Source organism: Homarus americanus, unplaced genomic scaffold (assembly GCF_018991925.1).
Source record: "Homarus americanus isolate GMGI-L3 unplaced genomic scaffold, GMGI_Hamer_2.0 scaffold43075, whole genome shotgun sequence".
NCBI lineage: Eukaryota > Metazoa > Arthropoda > Malacostraca > Decapoda > Nephropidae > Homarus > Homarus americanus.
The window spans coordinates 1,340,499-1,365,000 of record NW_024756438.1 but is presented as its reverse complement, the minus strand read 5'-3'; the positions used below and the strand labels follow the sequence as shown (position 1 = coordinate 1,365,000).

General features: G+C 38.4%; 2 protein-coding genes across 5 annotated transcripts in view; one reads left to right on the top strand and one right to left on the bottom strand.

The window, feature by feature from the left end:
• LOC121856803 (sodium-independent sulfate anion transporter-like) overlaps positions 1–8,813 on the bottom strand; it is a 38,451-nt gene extending 29,638 nt beyond the window's left edge. For both annotated transcript variants that reach the window (XM_042352522.1, XM_042352521.1), the window contains exon 1: positions 8,712–8,813. In XM_042352522.1, the coding sequence (XP_042208456.1) occupies positions 8,712–8,733 (22 nt within the window). In that variant the 5' untranslated portion in view covers positions 8,734–8,813. The remainder of the gene's footprint in view (positions 1–8,711) is intronic.
• A 5,318-nt stretch (positions 8,814–14,131) lies between these two features.
• LOC121856833 (peptidyl-prolyl cis-trans isomerase E-like) lies at positions 14,132–20,696 on the top strand. Of its 3 annotated transcripts, none has more exons than XM_042352574.1 (7): positions 14,132–14,269; positions 15,300–15,469; positions 15,627–15,842; positions 16,782–16,910; positions 17,698–17,875; positions 18,529–18,677; positions 19,015–20,696. In XM_042352574.1, the coding sequence occupies exons 1-7, from the start codon at positions 14,236–14,238 to the stop codon at positions 19,081–19,083; spliced, it is 945 nt and encodes a 314-aa protein (XP_042208508.1). In that variant the 5' UTR covers positions 14,132–14,235; the 3' UTR covers positions 19,084–20,696. The 3 variants fall into 3 exon arrangements, with proteins under 3 accessions (XP_042208508.1, XP_042208507.1, XP_042208509.1); XM_042352573.1 differs by having other exon boundaries at positions 16,779–16,910; XM_042352575.1 differs by lacking the exon at positions 16,782–16,910.
• Positions 20,697–24,502: the final 3,806 nt, after the last annotated feature.

Genomic DNA, 24,502 nt, shown 5'->3' with positions numbered 1-24,502 from the left:
CCACGAACTTGGCGCACCCTCATTCGCTGTACGCTAGCCAAGCACGAGCCTTCAAACTTTCACTGGGCACGAAGGGCCCGCGATCACTTGTCACTACTATATATTGTACAGTATAAGCCAGTGTGTGCGGGTGGGGGGCCTTCATCCATACCAAGCAAACCTAACAAACCAACAGATCCCATTTTCTTCAATAAACCAGAAAGAAAATTCTACAAAAACAAATAAATAATAAAAAAGGGAGAGAGGGGGGAGTTAATAAGTAGACCGTAACATGGATGGATAGACTTAATAAAGCCTTCCAATAAGAGGAATATTGGCGGTCATATTTTAGGCGGAACGAGAACAAAAGACGATCGGCCGCTCACCCTCTGTACTATATGACTCGTCTTATTCTGATCTTCCCGGAGTTATGAACGATCTGATTAACTTACCTCAACATTTATTTTTTTTTATTAACCATTAAAATTCGTAATGTACTTAGCTGTTAAATGAGCCGTGAAAAGAAACATTATGGTGGTATATTTATCAATGTGACGTCAGGATTTACTTAACAACCAACTACCAATCAGCATCAAATAATTTACACGGTTGCTAAGGACGCCAAAAGAGAGGGCGGAGCTTATATACGTCATTATAAACAAAATAAGATCATTAAATCAATTTCCATCAACAACACCCACTTCTCTGGTTAAACTCGATATACAGTAGCTGACCTAACACGACCTAACACAACCCGACACAACTTGGTCACAACTCCAGGATCTTCTTCGCTAAATACACGTTTAACCCTCGTGAAGTTTGATTATATCCTCTTAAGTATAACCAAAGTCTGTGTGGTTATAACAGGATTATCTGAAGAATATCCACCCCAGTATAATTCACCTGAAGATTAACCACCCTAACACTATTTTGAGGTGTGAGGTTAGGTTAGATTAATTTAAGTTATGTTGATGGTGCAAGTTAGGGCGAAATTATATGATTAATAGATAACTAAATTAAGTAATAGTGTAAAATTAATTAGAAGTGAAAGGTTGCCCAGTGACGGCGTATAAGCGATAATTTAATTTACCCGTAAAAAATATTATGTAAATGTATAAATGAAATGAAAATGTATAAGTGACATGAAAATATAAGTGAAATGAAAAAGCTGGTAAAGTTTTCTCTCGTTCAGCTTATGTAAGTTTTTACATCCGGGTATTTGACCTTCAGATGATAGAGTTTCAGAGATTCAATAGTGACGGCATGACTAATTCACACGCAAATACCTGTCCGTCCACATGTACACACACACACACCTCACAACCCTTTTATAACAACTTTTTATAACCTTTTCTATAACAAACTTCTTCACACTAAGACAAAACATCTTTTAACTAATAACACAGGTATAGGTGGACGAGAGAGCCACCACAGTGACTCGAGTAATTAGGATTGAACTGTTTACCCACATAATGACCCCCCCCCCCCTGGGCGTCTCACTCATTAAAAGCCTTTCCACAGTATATTGGTGAACCGCTCCCCTGCCCTCCCTTGCCCTGCCCCGCCTCATTACTCCTGAATGCTCTCTTAATAACGCGTGGATAGGTTAGTTGAGCTCTCGCCATGTGCCATTTGAAAGACCTACCCCTCGTGCCCTTCCTCCTCCCCCTCCTCTTCCTTCCAAGACCCTCCAGCCTCTCCCCCTCCTCCTAGACCCTCCCTGCGAATGCCCCGGGATCGAACTGTGAGCCTATGGAGAGGAGGCGACCACTTTATCCACTCTTTTGCTGCATTCCCCCACACATCCTCACACCTCCACACACACCCTCACCCCTCCACACACACCCTCACCCCTCCACACACACCCTCACCCCTCCACACACACCCTCACACCTCCATATTCCTGTAAAATAGATTAAAGGTATAAATTTGGAACGACGGCTTCTGATTGGCTGATTCGGTAGCAAGGGAAGCGAGAAAAAATCCTTTTCAGTATTTAACATCAGAAATTTATGACTGTAACGCGGTCATTACCTTAATTTTATTTCATATTGGCTCAAATCAAATTATTTCAAATTGGCTGAAATAAAATTATGCGCTCATTTACAGACATTCTAAGTAATTAATCATTTTTAACACAATAGGCATAGTAAGTTTAGGTTCGTCTCCCTTGTTTGCGAATCTACCAATCAGACGCCGTCATTCCGCTCATCCACACCTGTTGTCACCACACAACAGGGGACCAGACGCCAGCTCATTCACTACAAATCAATCCCGATGTTCTTTTGTTTCACTTGCAGTTAATAATATGTACATACCACTAAAATATAAAAATTTAAAAAGTCAGTGTTAAGAAAGTGGATTCTTGTTAAAATATGATGAAGCACTGGCCGAGAAATTAGTCAAGTCAGGTATATACGCGTTGAAAAAAATTACGTCACTTACTCTAACCAATTACAACCTAAATTGACGTCACTCGCTCTAACAAATCATAACCTAAATGACGTCACTCGCTCTAACTAATCGCAGCTTAAACATCACTCGCTCAAACCAATCACAACCTACATGACGGACGCTCTCTGTTCATTCGTGAATAAAACCCAAGTAACAGGAATTCATATAATAAAATACTTGATTACACACCTAACCTATTCTTTAAATAAACCACAAGGGGAATAAATAATTAGCTACTTGTATTAATAATCAAATGAACACAGCAGTTAGGTCCCGAAATTCATTACTCTAAACCATAAACATGTTTGTGCAGCTTCGACTCGACATGAATGTGTAATGTTTGTACCTCATGTTTCCAGAATATTAATAACAGCACAAAAATAATAACCATGACAAGAATAATGATAACTATACTAATTACAAAAATAATTATACCCAAGGAATAATGATAATACTAACTACGGCATATAATAATAATAATAATAATAATAATAATAATAATAATAATAATAATAATAATAATAATAATAATAATAATAATAATAATACGGTAATAACATAACTAACCTACCTGCCAACATGACCTCAGACAGATAAACATTAATACATGAGCTGGAGAAAGGTATAATTACCCATTGCTTACCAGACAAACACCAAATAATATTACAATACAATTATTTACCACAAATGGGCCGACGAACCAACCAACCATTTTACACACGAGTACAATAATGACACTTAATGGCTACAATAGTGTAATAAACCTTTCCTTTGTTGTGTATAAATGGAGTATAATTTTTTGTCTATTACGACGTATACAAGTATTTTCGGCTTTAAATATAACCAGACATATTTTTGTGTGTATTTCTGTATATTTGTATTCCCTGGGTGGCTGGGTGTGTCAGGGGATCGAACCTGCGTCTTTTGGGTTAGAACGTTGACTGAAGTTAGCGGCATATCAACTTGTTCTCATATTGATTTGAAAACCTGTTATTGTTATGAGAAAAAGAACAATGCAATTCAAAAGCATCAGTCCACACTCCCAATGTTAAGTGAAATTGGCCGAATAAAGCTGCAGCAATTAGCTAGGCTCGTAGTACCTTCTTTTCCCGGCCAAGTCTTCCCGCGTCACGTTTCCCCCATGAACAAGTCTTCCTGCGTCACATCTCCCCCACGGCCAAATCTCCCTGCGTCACGTCTCCCCCACGGCCAACTCTTCCTGCGTCACGTCTCCCCCACGGCCAATTCTCCCTGCGTCACGTCTCCCCCACGGCCAACTCTTTCCTGCGTCACGTCTCCCCACGGCCAACTCTTCCTCTCTTCACGTCTCCCCACGGCCAAATCTTCCCGCGTCACGTCTCCCCCACGGCCAACTCTTCCTGCGTCACGTCTCCCCCACGGCCAAATCTTCCCGCGTCACGTCTCCCCCACGGCCGTTTTCCCGCGGGTCGTTTCCAGCCCTATACCTAACCACGCTACAACATTCGGGGCCGTAAAGTCCGTCTATTGTCAGAAAAATCCATCCTGGGTTCGTGACGGCACTCCCAAAAGCCTCATAACCATTGATCACACACACACACACACACACACACACACACACACACACACACACACACCTATTCACCCTGAAACACACCAGCTATCGCGTCTAACTAAGCTTCTGGCACCTACCTAAGACAACTTTACCTAATCAAAACATCAGTTATGGTAATTAAGCTAAATTCTTTCCGACTCCTAAATGATGACCCCCCACAATTTTAATTCATTATTAGAAACAAACAATAATACCTTGAACTAGTAATCCAATACCAGGTCTATAATGGTGCAATTGGCCTGAAGAGTTCCTATATGCACAGGGTCCAAATTACTCCATCTAACATCTGGGAAAACACACAACACGCACCATAATGAATTTAGTGAGATAACAAGGTCACCCGCCAGATGCCACAGCGGTGTTTTGTCCCGTTGGTTCCTGTAGAATTCACACCTCTGAGACGCGAGAAGTGAGGTCTGGTGCGTCTTTAACCTAGTGTAGTGTGTTAGAGGTATTGAACGGCATGACTAGTGAGTGTCGCTTATGTTGTATACGGGGACAAGTGTGCTAATGTTGCAAGGATTTATGTTCTGTTGCAGTAGTGACTTAGTTTACTGTTGCTTGAAACAGTTACTAATCATCCCCTTTCCAGTACAGATGACACACGAGACTGCTGCCACAATCATATTTTTGACGACTTCGAAAACACATTGGTACCGAAAACTAACTGCACAAGTCACAGTCGATGTAGTTATTTGAAACAACAACAACTTGCTGACTTGGATATCAACGTAATCCTATTTGTATGCTGTAAGGGAAACACTGTCAGCATCATCATCAGTATGGAGGCCAACAAAAAGTGAGGTAAGGGCCAATCAGGCAGAGTGGATCCTGAACAACGAGATGGTTAGCCCGGGGGTGAGTGTTTCTCCAGCGCCCGTCACCACTCGGCTCAACTCATTTGTTTGTAAACAACATCCGCGCCACAACAACTTTTTCCCCTTCTCTTGTACGGGAGCTCATTTCCAAGATTCCATTCGGGATTCTGATTCAATAGTAATAATTCGTCCCGTGGTCTAAAGTTACATTTGAAACCCTATGGCTTGAGTTAGCCAAGTTATTTACACATAGTATCAACAAATTTCGATTATCAAGTTAGTCAAAATTATCAACATGGTGTAAACAGATTCACTAAAGTACGAACTGCACGTGACTCAAAGATATAAGAATACACTCAAGCGGCAGAGTTAAAGCACTTGAGTGTAACACCCAAAAATAACATCACCACTATACATTAACTTGTTTCTGCTTCATAACTGTTTCCTAACTAGTATAAAATGAACTTAACCAGGTAAGGTGGACTCTGAAGGGGAATGTCTGTGTTTTAGCTGAAGTGAGTAGATCATAGAGTACTCAATTACAAGGAGTATTTACCATAACTATCCTCCACACTACGTAACCAAGAGTGTGAAAATAAATCCTCATAAAACCACACTAAAACCAACCATGCCTTGACGCGTGATTTATAGGTCTTGGGCATCACTGTTCAGGAATAGTTTGGTGAATTACAAGCGTTTTCTACCAACAGCTGTGTTTAGGGGGTCCGCGAGGGGCAGGACACGTGGGGTCCGCGAGGGCAGGAGGGGCAAGACACCCCATCTCTAGCGTAAAACGATTTAAATGGAGTTGATTACGCGGTTTTCTGCAGCAGATGGAGACTCGTGCGTACATTTTTCACAGTAAAGCCTCCTAAGCACGATCATAAATACTGTATGCTTAGTGCTTAGGAAAATGATGATGATGATGATGATGATGATGATGATGATGATGATGATGATGATGATGATGATAATAATAATAATAACAATGTGATGATGATGGTGATAATGATGATGATACAAGCCCTTTATCTGGTTATGGTGGGGGGTGAGGCAGCAGGTGGTTGGTCAGTCACCCCCTCCCGTAGGCAGGATGTTGGTTGACTGGTTACTTGAGGCACCAACACCCGACACTGTACTTATTTACTGGCGAGTCCACTTGGATCTCTATTAAGGCTTGGGGTCGAATCTATGACCATTATCCATGACCATTTGCTTACGATGGATGGATGTATGTATGTGTGTGTGTGTGTGTGTGTGTGTGTGTGTGTGTGTGTGTGTGTGTGTGTGTGTGCTTGCACGTGTATCCCTTCTCCATTTCGTAAACACGGTGGTGGTGGTCCCTTTCCTAGCGTACCAGCATATTGTTAACCCAGATAAGGCAGCCGAGTGATCTATGAGCATCTGTTTACCTCATTATCTCACCAAAAACAGCCATGGTGACAGACAAGTCAGACCCAAGAGTCGCGATTCTCTGATTAAATATTATCATCACATATACAAAACGACACCACCAGACACATATTTATAATAGTGGCGCCGCATCCACTCGACTATTACACTCTGAGACTCCTTAACGATGTGATAAGAATGGCTTAACAAACAAACCAGCACGCTCATCACAACACTTGTCGTACACACACACACACACACACACACACACACACACACACACACACACACACACACACACACACACACACACACGCATCCAGCCCATACGTGCACGAACTGCTCCTTACACTGTCACTATGTTGAAATGAACTGTAGTTTGAGCTGATCCCCATCTAAGTTATTATATGTCTTATTTGTGTCACTTATGTTACTTGTATATTATTTGTAATTCGTAACCCATTCCCCAAATATGTAACTGTAAATTTTCAGCCTTCTGGCTGCCAAGCTCTTTCAATAAACCGTTAATTATTATTATTATTATTATTACACACACACACAAACGTACAACACACAAACGTACAACACACAAACGTACAACACACAAACGTACACCACACATGCACACACACACACAAACCTAACAAACACACATCACACTCTCTCTCTCTCTCAACTCTACGATTACACACACCCAAGTTTCAAAAACTAGGCTCACCTTACAAGGTAGCGCTTTAAATATGCTCTTGTTTATACATTCCAAATGTTTTTATATAATCTGATCTTGTCAAATATATAGGCAAATGACCAAGGGATTTTTGCTATTGAAGAAAAGTAATCTTCGTTCTTATCCGCAGAGGCATAAGCAATGTTGCCATGTTTATTTCAGAGACCGCGAGAATAAACACTTTTGGCAGGTTATTTTCGCTTGGAAATGAATTACTCTTCATAAATATAATGTTTATATAGTGGGTATTTATATGAATTCCAAATAAACAATTAAATCTAACCAAACATTTAGTTCAATTTCGTTATATTATTAAACTCGTTTTGGATTCTTGTACTTATATATTTCAGATGAAAGACAAATCTACAGTAACTGTGCTCGTTACATTTTATTGACATTAATTATTCTGATCTAATGAGTTGGGAAGAAAAATTAAGCGCAGTTTGTGTCAGGGTAAAAATCAAGACAGTTTTGTTGGTGTTTCAATACGATATTTAATTACACTTTCACTTAGGACTAATTGGGGGCGAAAAGCGGGAAGCTGCCATGATGATAGTATTATTAGTAGTATTATTATTTATTTTTTTTATTATTATAATTAATTACTTCCGGTAGTTGTGTTATTAACAGTGGTGATGTTGTTACAACCATTTTGGAAAATGTCATTGTCAATATCATCATTATTATTAATTTATTATCATAAATATTGTCCCACTACATAATATAATAAAACAAATGTATGCATAAATCAATGGATAACGCCACCCACATTTCAAGGCAAACTAACATACTGTACACTAACTTAACATAGCTTCATCCTAACTGAACCTAGCCTAACCTAAACTTAGCGAAGGTCGGACGAAAAGTTGTCTCAGTCAGTCATGTCAACTAACATCACAACCCACGCTCCCAACCACAACCACCACCAGCACACCCCCATGGTTATATCACAAATACCACCGCAACAACTATTCACTACCACAACTACCACCACCCATACGCACCAAGCCTTACTAATATAAACACCAGAATACTCATAACACCACGATAACAATAACACAACACTCTACCTTACAGCACGCACGTCCTATCACCACTACTACCACAATGCCAACCACAACAACACGCCCTCTCACAATCCCAACCACACGCCCTACCACAATCCCAACCACACCACACACCCTACCACAACAACCACCACTACTACTACCACACGCCACACAGTCCCAGGGAAGCTCTCATAACAAGGGTAATAAGACATATCCCACGGGGCGGAATATGAGAAAATGGTCATAAAATTGGTGAGGAGCGACACATAGACGACGTTAAAGGGAGACCAATCGAGGCAGGGGGGGCCGCTCTGTGAAGGACCCGTCTCACGCTTGCTGCACACTTTCCAAAATAATCCATTATAATTTCCCGTGCAACATAACAACATTAACGACAATATCTCTCCTGGATCAATAGTTTGGGTTATAATTTTTCGTTCTATTATTAATTAGAAAAAGATTAATAATTGGACTAAATGTTTGGGGATAATTGGCCTGTGGAGAATGTTTTGGGAGGGCAGCAGGTCCAGACGTCTTTTCCCTCCCCGCCAAAGACCATCTCCCGCGTCTATGCAACATGGCACAGTAGGCGCTATAAACCTAGAATGTCCCAGCATCCGCACCCGCCCACCCAGGATCTATACCGAGAGAAGAGGCGGTCGTCTTCAGAAGGGGTAACTCAACTATCCAGTACTCACTATTAACACTGTCGGACTCCATGGTGAGGTGTGGTGGTCCCTATCCCTGAGATAGGACTGGGTGTACCGGGGAACCTTTAGCCGGTACTCTCTCACTCACACACACCTCACTGACTGCTGAATAATACCAGACTACAGCCGATGGCAACTCCTCTCACTACCATCTTGCTTTTTTCAGTTGATACGGATTATTGTCGCACTGAAATCCTCAATACCATTCATTACTTCATCATTTATCGAATTATTTTTCCATTAACTAACTGATATTTTCTTATAGCTATCGGCTGAGTCATTCTTTACCACTCTAGGAAACGTGATGTGGCTGGCGTAATAAATGATAGGGAGAGAAAACTTTTACCACGAACGTTACACAGCGAGAAATCCACCGAAGGGTGGAGACCGCCAGCAGTTGGTGGAGCCTGTGAGAGTAGTGAGCCTTATGTGTGGGTGCTGGAAGGGTCAAGGCCGCCACCCCTCACCGCCGAGTTCCCCCCGACCAACACTAGGCTTTACGGTGCCCGCCAGTAAGGTGGCGGGGAAACAGCGCACCGGTCAATACACACTTGGAATACTCCCGGTTTTTAGCAACCTCAGGTACAAGGTAAAAATATAAATTCCTTCATATGCCACCGCTTATAATTATTCCAAAATACTAGTAACCTTCTTGGTATTAATATTAGAAAGAATTAGAAATTGTTTCATGTTCGAGCTCTGATATAACTACAATCAGAAGCTCTTCTAGCAGCCACGTGAAGCGCAGAATAGTCGTTCGGATCAGGAGACATTTTCCTGGGAATACACAAGTTGCGCCATAGAGTAAAGTTTGGACGACCACAAAGTGTTTCTGAATGGTCTGAAATGTTGCAGGTCCAAGATCTACTTTATTTTACCGACCCCTCATCCGCTACCAGATTCCCACTTTCTTTCGCGTCCCGCTGGGAACCGTTTTCTATGATGCGAGTCTCACATATTCTAATAAATCTTTCTCCATTAATATTCATAACAATGTTTCATAGCTACGTAAACGTGTTGCTTGTTAGATGGGTATTTCAAACTCTTATTATGAAAGAACAAAGACCAATTCATACAACAGTAAGTTTGTTTACACTAAAAAAAATATTTATTTTAATCTTTATAAAGCAAATTGGACTTATACAACCTCACCCGACCTTTCACCTCTCTCTCCATCCCCTCCAGACGATGCATAACGACCTGCACCTCTCACAGCCTCAGTTAGAACTCGTTCACTCAGCAGAAAACTCCACTACCTCTCACCTACCACCGCCATCACACTCCCGAGCGCTGGCAACCCTGTACTGGGATTCTCAAAAGTTCGTACACTAAATTTCATCTCCAACCGGAATTAAGGGAACGCGTGTACTTGCGGCAATCTCACTGCAATTTTGGGCGTTGCGGTATCTTTATGTCGTAGCTTAGCGAATCAATTATTTGCATACTCATAATTTAAAGCACGAACCTGTAAAAATCACCGGAAAGTTAGGAGCAATATTATACCTTTACCAAGAGTAATATTTATAATACGAATCTTTGTAAATACTAATCGTGCAAGAGGGATATTACCACCACCTTCCAGGAAAAAGAAATACTCCTCATCTCCCCGCGTGTTGTGAGGAGAAAAGAGGGAGGGAGGGGGGGGGTCACAGGGTACGTTCGGTGGGATTACTTGCTTGCTCTATGTCGAGTATAATGGTATTTATAAAACGCTTTCCAGAACTGATTTAGAATAGTGCACCCGTGTGTGTGTGTGTCATGGAATTCAAATCTTACCTTCTATTTTGTCATGTCATTTAAACCTAGAGTGCTTATCATGTCATTTTAACCTGGCCCATAACTTTGTACGTTCTACGGTCATGTCTCGAACTTTTCCTGTCATATTTTCGTTCTCACTTCCCCCATCATTTCTCTCGTTCTCACTTCAATCTATCATGTCTCTCGTTCTCACTTCCCCAATCACGTCTCTCGTTCTCACTTCACCCTATCATGTCTTTTCGCCCTCACTCCCCTCTATCGTGTCTCGTTCTCACTTCATTATGTCTTTTCGCCCTCACTTCCGTCATGTCTTTTCGTTCTCACTTCATCTTATCATGTTTTCGTCCCCCTTTGTCCTCTATCATGTCATTCGTGATCGTAATACTCATCCTCACACATTCGTCCGACTTCTTGGTTTAATTAAGGATGGGACATGCAGAGAGGTGGCGAGTATCTCCAGAAATGGTCTTTGTGTGGTAATGTGGTGTGTACGTGTGGCTGCTGGTGGTGGTAATTGTTGTTGGGTGATGATCAAAATACACCATGGTTCCTACAGAGGTCTAACTGGTGTCTCTATGTAGGTTTAACCGTCCCTACGTATCCTGTCCTTTTTTCTTAGTATTTGCCATTAACTGTGACGTAATATTGTTTCTACTAATTCTCCCTTGTATGTGTACTGTATGTGGTCTGAGATGTACACAACTCCATTACTCGGTACAACGTGTGAAAATCGTAATAAATCCTTTGTGTTCTCAGCCAGTGATCTATGTACGAAAAAAATGTAGCTACTGGGGTTTAATTTTGACCGATACAGTGTAGTATGAGTGTTTGGGACCAGGTATGACTGAACCACTATTGATCAAACACAAAACGAACCAAATAAACTCGAGCATCCGAAAAAAATATGACTTATTACTCAGAATCAAATCCGCGTCAACACATCAGGCCCTTGAGACATCATTGCCGAGATATCTAACTTCCAGAACACTAATCAAACTTCAAATACGAATTTTAAACAAGATGACAATGAATAATAATCAAAGAAATTCAACAGCCACTGACACATCTCCACACTTCAGTACACTCGGACAGTAATTTACCTTACCTCTCCAGGCATATGGCTGCAGCGATCACTCAAAACGAACCATCTCCAACTCTTGATCGTTCCATTAAGGCAGAGTAAAACAGCTCCCCGGGAATATCTGGAGGAGGAAAACTTGAATAATTGTGTGTATGGGAATCATGAAAATAAGAGATGGTTAATATTAAAGACTGCCCCGTCGCAGAGTTATTTGTTTCAATGGCTCTTTTATTACTATATATTTTCCACTACCTACCCCCAACCACATTACATTAAGCTAAATGAAGACTACCATAAAACCGCAGTTAAGTGAATCCAAGGACAATTTACTCAATTTATAGTTAGTCAAGAGACTGTATATAGCAACTAGAACTACTGAAGTTAGTTACCATATATACCTGTTAGATAATTAATTTCTCAAGTAGCCTCTCATCACCGTAGGCTATGAACAAAGATAACAGTCTAAATAATATTGAAACAGTATATTTAGCAAGAAAAACACAGATACAGAGTGGACAATAAGAACAATATTGACATGGCTAAAAGCCAGTGAGAAACCAGTATCTTCCCAACTTTGACAGATGTCTATTAAAACCCAACTGATTATACTTCTGGTTAGAAATGATTCAAAATATTGGACTTGCTATTCTAGTTGTGAAATGCAGACACACACCTAATGATGTAACTTGCTACAGCTTTCCAAGATTTCACTGGACTGCCAACTGTTTACGAAGAACACATATACATTCATCAGTGTTCAACTTTTCCGCGATGCATTAGTCAAAACTTGAGAAGATAATTGTTACTCAGACTGCACAAGATAGCCCTCTCCTCGTACAGTACAACCCCCAGTGACACGGGATATTTTGTTTGATATTCAATGAATCTCCTCAGTTTTATTTCCTGATGTTTTAAGGCGATCTTCACCTGTTTATTTAATAAATATAATACAAATCTGGCAGAAAAACGAGTGAAAAACACTAATGACCGCACACAAGAACCAACTGAACCAAACACACTGAGACGCCTTGACAGACTTTTACAACGAGACGACTGGTTTGTTGACGTCGTCGTATATGGTGGAACGTACAAGGTCATTGTTACACGTCAAGACCCAAAGACGATCTCATCGGCAGTGTTTATTGCGATTTATATTGGATTTTTTTTTTCAACAGATGTTGTTTGGATGATGGCAATTGAAACGACAGTGCACAGGTTAGGAAGTTTGGTGGTGTTTGGTAAGGTTAGGTCAGGTTCTAATAGATTCTGTGCATTTTTGCTTACATTTTCGTGTTTAGCATCATGGAAATAGTAATTCCAGAAAATTTGGTTCAATTTCATAAGTTTTTTCTGGTGCTAACTGTCTCCTCCACCATTACCTATTGTCATCACAAACTTTGGATTTTCCAAGTTTCATTTTGGGTAAACATCGTACAACTCTCTTGTAATATGGCAAAACGGACCAACCAGCCCTAACATAAGTATGTTCAAATATAGCTTAGTTATACTGGGCAAATTTGGATGATTCGTTTTGCCTGTTTCAAGAAGAGTACAAGACACTGCACTGGCCATTATGGAAGTGACCAAACTGCCCTGCACAAATAGTCAAATACGCCCACTAATTATCAAAGCATTGGACACTAACATAACCTTCAAAATTTCACATTACCTTGTGGAAAACTGCAGTTATTGCAACAGTTGAGGTTCACTCAAAGAAACAATTCCCTCCACGCCATATGAGTTGTTTACGTTCGTCACCACGACCCCAGGCAGCAGGCGGCCGATGTGACGCCAGTCGCTAAACAGTTCGAGTTCGATAGTTCGAGGTGAAGGCAGCCTGAACCACTCCAGCAAATGATACCTCTGCATTATTTCAAATATTAGCAGATACAAATTTCGTCTTTTAGTTGTCCTCCCTGAGGTTTTTAAATGAATGGCCACGATTATATAAAAAAATTATGTGACTAAGGGTAATTAAAATTCGCACGTCTGTTCATAAAGGAACACCAAAACCAGCCAGAATTGTCCAAAATAAGTATTCTAAAATTAAATTCGTCGCTGATATTTAATGTAATTGGCCTCCATGGACAATTACGACAAATGATGAGTCTTGAATATTAGTAATAATAGTACATCTAGTAGTATCTTTGGGATTAGTTTATTGATAATAACTATACCAATCTATAATTTGTAAAACAGTAAATAGTATATTATTTTATGTCAATATCGTGTTGTAAATGTCATATAGCACTATGTCATTCACTGCATTAAGAAAAATCTACTAAGGGAGAAGGAGTCTTTTATGCTATTTCAAATAATATTAAGAGCGACTCTACCACTATCCTCAAGGTATTCAGGAGCAATTAAAGGTAGGAATGTATTGTTAAAAACAAATACACATTAAAGTTTTAAAGGCATTTTGATTACTAGAAATATAATTTACCACTTCGATAATTATAATAAGTTATTTAATAAACATATGTTCTTGGTAAATTTATTACTAACATATAAAAATTTTACGTATTGAGGATCATGAAATTTAGGGGTGTGGGGTGGAGAGTCTCTCGTTTCATGAGCTTTAAAGGTTTGTTTACATACAGTGTGTCTCTCGGCGTCCTCCACTCTATTTACGTTCATGCTGTGAACTAAGAGAAAATAGTTTACCCAGCTACAATGTCGAGCAGCAACAAGAGAATCCTCTACGTCGGTATGTTATATATCATTTAATATTGATACTGATTTATCGTAAGTTTTAAGTATACCGGCATACAGTATTGTCATGCGACGTTGGGTTTATTTATGGACAAACACTTATAAGAACATGATGCGACATATATTTATTTAACTCCTGGGTCATTTTTCGTTATCCACCCATCACCTTTTTCACATGAAAAATAAATTTTTTTCGCTAGTGTTCTTTACCAAATGTAACCTGAATAATTTGTGTTGGAATAGGAAATGCTATACTGTACAAGAAAGGTTTTTTAGAATTGTCTAAACTACAGATCCCAATAGTTAAATTCCTACGATTCCTGGATGACTGAAACTAAAATAATATCTAAATTTCAAGTGAACATTCTATTTGAAAAATACAATTGATATAATCTACCTACATTTATTGAATGTTTATTGAGGATTTACTTCAATGGAAAACTTTTGTCAGGCAGCTGCTACGGCCAAACCTTTCTCGTCAAGTATTACCCTTTGTTTGCAAGCTAATTCACAGAATATAAGTGTTACGTAAAGTACAATATGAAGAAAACGAGTGAAATTATAAAAATTGTCTCATTAAATTTCCATATGAAGCATTTTGGTCTTGATAAGGCAGTCATAATTAATAAATATGTTCTTTTACAGTTAGCTTGTGCAGCTAGTGTTTTCTTCTGTAGGTCAGGAATTAGAAAAACCCAACTAGCTATTGTATTGTTACATATTTTTTAATAACTATAAGAATATAAAGCTACTGGGGATTTTGTAATAATTGTCATACTGTATAATTGTAGTACATGTACAGTATCCAGGCACAGCATAATTTACTGAATATTTTTAATTATTTTAATGGTCATTAATAATAATTACTAGAATTTTTAAATTGTGAACCCAGATCCTTAATAAGCATGTAAAGTAGTACTTTTGTATGAAATTTGAAAATACCACTGGTTTAAAACACATTGCATCAGCCAACCCTATAGTGTTGTACAGTATATGTTTGTAAGATATTTTATTCTCTTTTCCAGGTGGGTTAGCCGATGAAGTGACAGAGGATGTGTTGCGATCTGCCTTCATCCCATTTGGTGATGTTGTTGACATACAAATTCCTCTCGACTATGAGACAGAGAAACACAGAGGCTTTGCCTTTATTGAGTTTGAGTTGCCGGAAGATGCAATAGCTGCAATTGATAATATGGTAAGATATAACCATCTTACTGGTAATTATTATTCATCATTAATTGACTACAACATTCTTTGAAACTAAACTGGGTAAGGAAGGAGAATTATTTTTCCCAAGTTTTACATACCTGTAGTATCACAACTAATTTTTCACACTGTTCTGTGTTTTGCAGAATGAAAGTGAACTGTTTGGTCGGACAATTCGTGTAAATCTAGCAAAACCACAAAAAGCTAAGGAGGGCTCATCACGTGCTGTGTGGGCCGATGATGAATGGTTGAATAAGTATGCTGGGGCAACGTTAGATGCTGAAGGTGGAGAAGGGGAAGAAGGAACATCAGAGGGTACTCAGCAGTCAACTGAAACTGTTAAGCGGCCAGCAGAAGAAACAGTAAGTATTATGTACATGGTTTGATGATAGGGTTAGTCACTAGGTAGTCACTTGCCTTCTTAGTCCAACATGACAGTTCTGAGGGCATCAACATTTGGACATTGGTAATTTTTGGCTTATTTTGAGGAAATAAAAAAAAATTCCATCTATAAATATTTTTTTTTTTTTTACTGTAAATTAGTTGATTGATCAGTTCAGACAACTAGCCAGCTGTCAGCTTTGTACATTTGATATTATTATTGTCCAGTACAGTGGAGTCGTAATAATCTGCGGATTAGGTACCAGAAGACTTTGTGAATTATCAAATCACAAGTTATTGTTTAATTGATTTACTTTAATTGGAAAAAATTAGTTGGGGTCCTGAGGCCCAAAAATATCCATAAACATCAAGACAAGCAGCTGTGGCCACGCTATGTAAACAAATCACCAGGAATTTATTCCACTGAATAACTCACTTGGGGGTTGAGTGTTGGATTTTTTTATTTGTTTTTATTTGTTACTTTACTATACAGTAATGTTTTATTGACTCGGTAGCAAATGAATCTAAATAAAGTACATGTTCTATGGGAATTATGGTGAAATTGCCAAATGTTGTATGAATGAGGTCACAGGGTACAGTCATGGACTGCTCCCTGTGGTGAAAATGATTCACGAGGATGAGTCTCCGAACTCACTCACCCTGACCGTCATCTGGTGCGGGTGCGTTGTTTTATCTCATTTGGGGTCGATGCTGCTTCATTTTGGGAGGGAGTGAACTTTTGACCCCAACTGTACATTTAATCTTCATTTGATACATCCAGTAGTAGTGGCTTTCTTGTTTTTATATACTATAGATGCAAACATTCTTATGGGTAAGGTAATTAAAACACTCATATATTTCTTTATTCTGTGATATTTGTGAACAAGGCACAAAAATACTAATAAAGCTACACTTAGCAGGAAGAAGAACCAAAGACAAAGAAGAAGAAGACAAATCCCCAAGTTTACTTTGATATAAAAATTGGAAAGAGCCTTATTGGAAGAATATCGATGCAGCTGAGGGCAGATGTAGTTCCTAAAACTGCTGAGGTGAGATAGGACTTGTTGCGTTACATACAGGAACAACTTATCAATAAAAATGAATGAAAGGGAATGGAAGATGATGTTGGTATTGTATGTTGAGAGTTAGAATACAGTACAGGCAGTGAAGATGAGAACAGTGGACAGTGTGAGACAGGTCCCAGGTCTATATAATAAAGAATGGATAAGACATTTAGACAAGTGAAAAGAGGGAGTTGAAGACTGAAGTAAGTCTTGTTCAGATGAGATGGATGTCAATATGCAGGAGTACAGTACAGTATATAGATTTGTACCTGTACAAGGATAGTGTGTAGGTAAGATGGATATTAGTAAGGCTAGTGTATAGATAGTGAGGAAGTGTGTGAGTTTGATGGGTGTCAGGATAGAAGAGTGGTTGATTATATAAGGATAGAGTGAGGAAGTGGTAAGATGGGTGTCAGTATGGAGGAGGGAGCACCATAGTGAGAAGTGATGTATAAACATAAAGGTATCATTCCTGTTTTAAGATTAATGCTACACAAAATGAATAAACTAAAATTCAAAAGAAAATTATTTGATCTTCTTAATATCATAAAGAATTTTGCATATATTTGCTTGTGAAAATTCCCTTTGTTAGCTTTGACAAGAAATAAAAGTTTTAATGTAAATTTGCCCTTGAGAAGTAGCTATCCCCTGGGCAAGTGGGTTTTTTGTGGTTTTCCATCCTAGAACAAGTTTAATTTTTGTGGCTATTAAACTCCAGCATATCTTATCTAGTGATTGCCAGTGAACACTCATCATATGTATATTTTCACAGAATTTCCGCTGTCTGTGTACCCACGAGAAGGGCTACGGCTACCAAGGCTCTACTTTTCATCGTATTATTCCTGGTTTTATGTGCCAGGGAGGAGACTTTACAAATCATAATGGAACAGGTGGACGCTCTATTTACGGTACAAAGTTTGAAGATGAAAACTTCAAGTTAAGGCACACAGGTAAATTATGAAATAACTAAGATTAGTCTTTATAAATAATTTGTTGACTTGTGTTACAACATTTGTGCAGCTGATCACATCATGACAAGACAAACATGGATCAAGCTGTTGGTTTTTTCTACTCATTAAATCTTTTAAGGAAATCATTTGGTTTCAATTAGCCAACCCTGATGACTACTATTATACAGTATTTATCAAATGAATATATTTTTCCTGTCCGTTTAACTAAATTCCGTTGGCCGAGGCTTCGGTAAAAGAAGCATAGTAATACTGTACAAAGATTGTTGTAATTATTTTATGTATCTCCGTGTCCAAAAATACTTCAAAGGCAAAATCAGCAAGGCAAGTACCACAGAGGATTTGGAGAGGCTGGAAAGAATGAAGGCCATGACTTGCCAGCTGTGTTGTAAATTATGAGACAAATGGGACAATTTATAATGACACTTGAATAATGAAATAAATACAAATAGGTTTTAGAGATGGAGATTGAGCTAATATTTTAGAAATTATCATTTTGTTTAGGAACAATTTGAATGAGCCCAGATTAAAATTGAGCAAATTGGCTGGCATCTGGCTCACGATACAGACCTGATTTACCACTACAGTATATGGTACAGTACCTAGTATACATGTATTTTGATGTTTGCTTTCAGGTCCAGGAATACTGTCAATGGCTAATTCAGGTCCCAACAGTAATGGATCTCAGTTCTTCCTAACCACCGAGCGTACAGAGTGGCTAGACAATAAGCACGTTGTGTTTGGACAGGTCGTCTCTGGTTTAGACGTAATAAGGAAGATGGAGGTAAGACTTTAGCATTTCTTCCATATATTTATTAATACTATTATTAAATAGGAAATTGACAGTAGAACATCAAAAGAAACATACTGTAGTGGCATCATACACACTAATTTGGGTATGAGATCAGTCACCACCAAATCCAGTTTTTCAACTGCTTTCACCCCTTTACTTTGTGTTCAGTAAATGGAATTCCAGAAGATATAACTGCCACAATATACTGTACTGTGATGTCTTTAATGAAGTTGATCCATGAACCACATTAATCCAAGTGCTCTAATGTAAAACACGTACACTAAATATCTGAGATATTATTGCTAATGATTCTTTGTTTAATTTTCAGAAATGCGGAACAAAAGCTGGAAAACCATCGGATAAGGTTGTCATATCTAATTGTGGTGAACTTGTTTAGTACCCTGCACTATATTTAATATCAACGGTAAAAGACCCCATATATTAATTTTGTCTTCCAAATCAAATTTAATAAATATTTGCTAAATTATAATTGGTCTTATTTTCAGTGTTTTGGACAATATTGCATGAAATCGTCTGGAAAAATGCACTCACCAGGTACATGGTTTTGTATTATTTAATTATTTTATTTACCATTTAGTTCCAGATGATGTCTCAACAATGCCCCAACTCATTTACTTCAAATTTGACACACATGCATTAGCTTGGTGCTATTTGATGTCAAGATTTTAGGTAATGTTACCCCCTCCCAATGGCTGTTTAGAGATTTATACAGTATTTATTTTATTGGGGGTCAACGTATCTGAATGATATTTCAACAGTGGCTCAGCTGATCACTTAATCATTCGAAGTACCATACACATACTGTACATTGATATGTAGTTATTTGCCCTATTATGTTCAGGTGCTGACATTTCCTAGATTATTATTTTGGACTACTTTTCTGTTTTAAGCTTTTGTTCTTTTGGTCATCTTCAGATGTTATCTTAAAGTCTAAACAGATTGCCTCAACTTTGAATCACATTGAATTACATTGTGTGTTGTGTTGTTATTTTGAAATGCACATACATGGGATCCTTGATAATTCAGTAATCCACCTGTGAACTGAGCCAGTCTCAAAATACAATGTTCTCAAAATTCTAATACTGGGGGTGTAATTCAGTCTTTACATTGATATTTTTTCTCTCTCTCTTTTAAGCATTTCATACTGGCTTCTAGTAAAAGACCAATGCCCAGTGATGAGCGTAGTAATGCTAGAGACAAAATGCAAGTGTCTCACATTAAAAGCACCAGCACACTTTACTACCTGTACTCCAGTATAAATAGCAAAAGATTACAAAACTCTATCTAATTCTTCATCTTAACTGCACTGAGTTATCAAGGTTCCTCTGTATGTTGTTGTTATAAGGTGTATCTTTTATGTGGGGTAAAAGTTTGCCCTTGATAGCTATAATGAAAATTAATATAACCGGGTAATATTTTAACTTTACCATAGCATATTGTGATGACAATTGTTTATGGGTCATGTTTCCCGTTTGTTACTTCTTTCGGGATAATTTTCATCAGTGTCTACCAGTTTGCTTCAGATTCGTATCACTGATGCCATGTTATTATGTAGTAATGATGTTGTATTGTTTTGAGGTGATGTTTCTCCTGGTGGCCATTAGGGAGTTAATATTTGCATCTGTAAACAATCATTTCTGGTCATAATTTTGACAAAATCTTGCTAAATTTAGAGTAATTTTGTACCCTGGTGGCCGGTTTATGAGCAAATTTCCAGACAATTCATCATTTCCTCAACAAATTTGAAAACACATACCTTGTTTGTGTGGCTTTAGTGACTTGACTTGTCATTTCATATCTTTAATGTTGATCTCCAGATGGTTCACAGAATTTTCTATATTGTAGAGAAAAGATAACATGACACTGTTGTCCTGGGAGAACTTAAAAATTTGCATGATCCTAATTTTTGGTAATGCATTACAATTCACTTTAAGTCTATGTAGAGCTTCATTGTACTCCCTGAATCCTACTTAAAGTTGCCCCTTGCTATTTATTTTTTGCTTTACATGAAATTTAGATCTTCTCTGCACTTTATAATTCACATAAAATGGGTATTATTAGTTTTACAATTCACATAAAACAGGTCTTGGTTGGGGTTTGCAATTCACCTGAAATGATTTTCATGGCAAAAATTTACAAAGTACAATACCACTTTCATTTGGGCGAATCTTCAAATTGCTTGAATTTAATATCATCTTTGTGGTTGCCTTTGATCTGCTATCATCTTGGTTATCAAGATGGAAAAATGCACAGTTGAAGCTTTGAAGCTTCCTAAGATGTTGTGAAATTTGCATTTTCAGAACATTTAAAACTTAGGCTGACCTGCTGTGAATGCAGAAAGTGTTTGGTAAAAGGGGCAGATAATGCTGTTAAATTTCAGTTATACCTGTCTTCTTGACTCAGATTTACCCTTCTGTAATGGTCATACAGTTATATGCTTATATTATATATATAGCAGGGGGGCTCCTCGTTATCCGCTGTTAATTGGGACCGGAAAAACGCCACTGATAAATCAGCTTAAAGCAGGAAATTAATCCCAAAAGAAATAATGGAAATAGGTCAAATTGGGACCTTGACATTGTACACGACAAAAAAAAAAAAAAAAATTATGACATCTTTTAACAATTATTTACCTTGGAAATATTTGTACACACTTGGGTTTGGCTACAAAAATGGTAAAATAATTCACCACAAAATGCACTGGTCTGGACGAAATAAAGCGGAAAACTGGCACGGGGACATGTGCGTGTGTGCATGATGCCGGCAAGAGGATGAAATTTCAAACACTTAAGCGAAATTTTTTTTATTTTTATCTGGAGTTTTTGAATAGAATCCACTAAAATGCATGGATTTTTTATGTGGATAGTCATAAAAAGTTGACCAACTAACTGCGAAACTGTGGATAGTAAATGCTCTTATAACGAGGACCCCGTTTTTTATTTATATATACAGTATATATATAAAGCATCCCCAGTATGAGGAAGAATTACATGTACCGATTCTATATCATATAACCACCTATTGTATGTGATATTCCTCCTGTACCATTAGAATTGTGATGCTTTCTGACACAAAAATGTCTGCCTTTTGGGTAGTTGTACATCCTGATTCTAACTCCACATGAGTTTCAGTAAACTTGTATCTGCTTCACATAGGATGATATCCTGTAGAACTAATGCAGCTGTATTGGAGTACTGTAGTATATGAACATTCTGACCTTGACAGCAAAAGGGAGTCACAGCAACCTTGTGTCCATAAAACATTTAATATCCCCTTTACACCATTTTACTTGGGATGACAACTACCAGAGTAGATGTGCATTATGACCCAACATCTACTTTGACCTTAAAATGAGGTCATGCCACCAGACTTTCAAAATAAGTTTGGAGCTACAGTATTGCCACATAACCCAGTGTAAGCTACCTATGATGATATATTTGAGCTATAAGGCACCAATCATAACACAGATGTGCACCATCACCTTGAAATCATGGAAATCAGTGACCTCATTTTCACAATGTTGTACACAGTATTCCTCTCACATCTGTTGACTTGGCATAAAGCTTAACTAGGGGTAAATATGTATCCTTACCTTAACCTCAGAAAGATTAGTCCACCTCTGCCTCTTAATAAGGTTGCAGCTACCTCACTTGTACTAAGATTGTATGCACTACTTGGAATGCTATCTTCTGACAATAAAGCACCTACCATGGAGTACAGGACCTTAGTTCTTCAAAAATCTAAACTATACCTGTTGTTCATCCTGTACTCTTTGACTTAGAAAGTGGCCCCTGGATACAGTAACACCAACAATGGGGAAGATGTTCAACTGAAAACTGAATCTTGACTTCAATTGAGGTTGAATTAGCTTAATTTTGTAAAAATCTTGCATGAGCTACCATACATCTTCCACTCATATTGACTTGGGATTATATCCTTTTATCACAGAGGCATCTGTTTAAGGATGGCTGTGCATCTTGACTTTGAAGGTAGACCTGACTGTTTTTTTCACCTTGTATATCACTAAAAGACTAGCCTTCCCAATGGAATGAGTGGAGACTTAAAAAGTTTTGTAATGCAAATATGAGACCTAATCATAGAAAGATAACGTAAGACTGTGCGTTTTAAAATGTTAGTTAAAAGAAAAGAATATTATGAGTGTTTTTTAATACGAGTTTTAACCCTTTCCCCGCGTGTCACGCACTTGCCATTTTATTCAGCTTAGGTAACCTCCCGCTGTGAAAGGGTTTAAACCTATCTCGATTTACCCTTTCACCGGTGTCATGCACTTGTCATTTTATTCGGGCTACCGCCAGACGATTTTATTCAGCTTAGGGTAACCTCACAAAGAACTTTGGAGAGAAGAAATGCAAGCAAAATGGTTTGCCTGTGTTGAAGTAAAATAACTGACTGTAAACTAAACAGTATCCAGTAGTAAACTTAAATAGCACATCAAGTTCAAGGCTACTGCATTGTGGTGAATGAAGTACAGGTATTCCCCAATTTACAATAGAGTTGCATTCCTGAAATCCCTAATGTAAATCATGAGCCTTTTAACATGGGTTTCAATAAGATATGTTCCTAGCCTGTCCAACACAGACATGTAACACAAAAAATTATTCTATACTAATTAAATAAATACAAACAAAAATTAAACACTCACCACAATAATAACAAGCCTGGTCATCATCACATGCCCCCTCTGAGGCTACAGGAACTCATGTTGATGAAGCGGTGACATCAATCTGACTCCAGGAGAATCAGCAAGACGCTTGCTTGTCATTTTCAAAGTTATGCAGTTACGATGATCACTTCACAGTCACCAAAGCAGAACAAAATCTAAACGATAATATTTTCCTCTCGCCAATAATGGCAAAATATCACAACGATCACACAACAATTAATAATGATAACATTTGTTACACGATGAAAGGCAGATACAATCGTGTTGACAACACATGGTGGCTGTAAGGCGGTGCACGGATAGGTGAAGCTGTGCAGAGGATGTTAAAGTATACTCCTGACTTATGACCGCCGCAGTCATATAAAATATTTTTCAAATTACGCATTTTTGAGTCCCGACGTTAGTGATCGCTCTGTGTACCGACAAAAAAAAAAATTTTATTCCCTTTAAAATGGCTGGCAAGCGTAAAAGTGAGAGTTCTCGTGTTGCTGAGAAGAAAAAGAGACACCCATTTTAGATTTTCTATGTATTATTTTTGCATTTTCGACTTACGACCTGGTCGTCGGTCCCTAACCTCGTCATAAGTCGAGGACTGACTAATTTCTGCTCATATTGGCAATCTTGAATTTGACAAGTGAAGGGAAAGATGCGCTTCCCCAGTGTATACATCCCGTGTCAGCAAGTTTAGCTTAACGATAACTATAGTACTGTATTAACTTGGGTTTCGCCTAACGTAAATCGCAAGAGGGGGTTAAAACCTAATTAACATTAACGTGAATTATCGTAAAATGGATGATAAATTGTGGGATACCTGTCCTGGAAAAAAGTTTTCATGCACACACTGTAGAACAGTACGTGACTCGCCAAGACATTCTGTTGTTGTAGTTCTACACTCGCATCAGGTGAGTGTAGAACTACATGGCTGTGTGAAGTCACACCATAACTGGCTGCATCTACCTGAAGTGTAGGCCACATTAAATAGAATTTCTCAAATAACTCCACGGGCCACACAAACACGTGCTCCGGGCCACGGGTTGCCCATGCCTGCCTTAAGGGATATAGAACGAAAATGGAAGTACCAACTCACAATTTGTAGGTTAACCAAACTAAC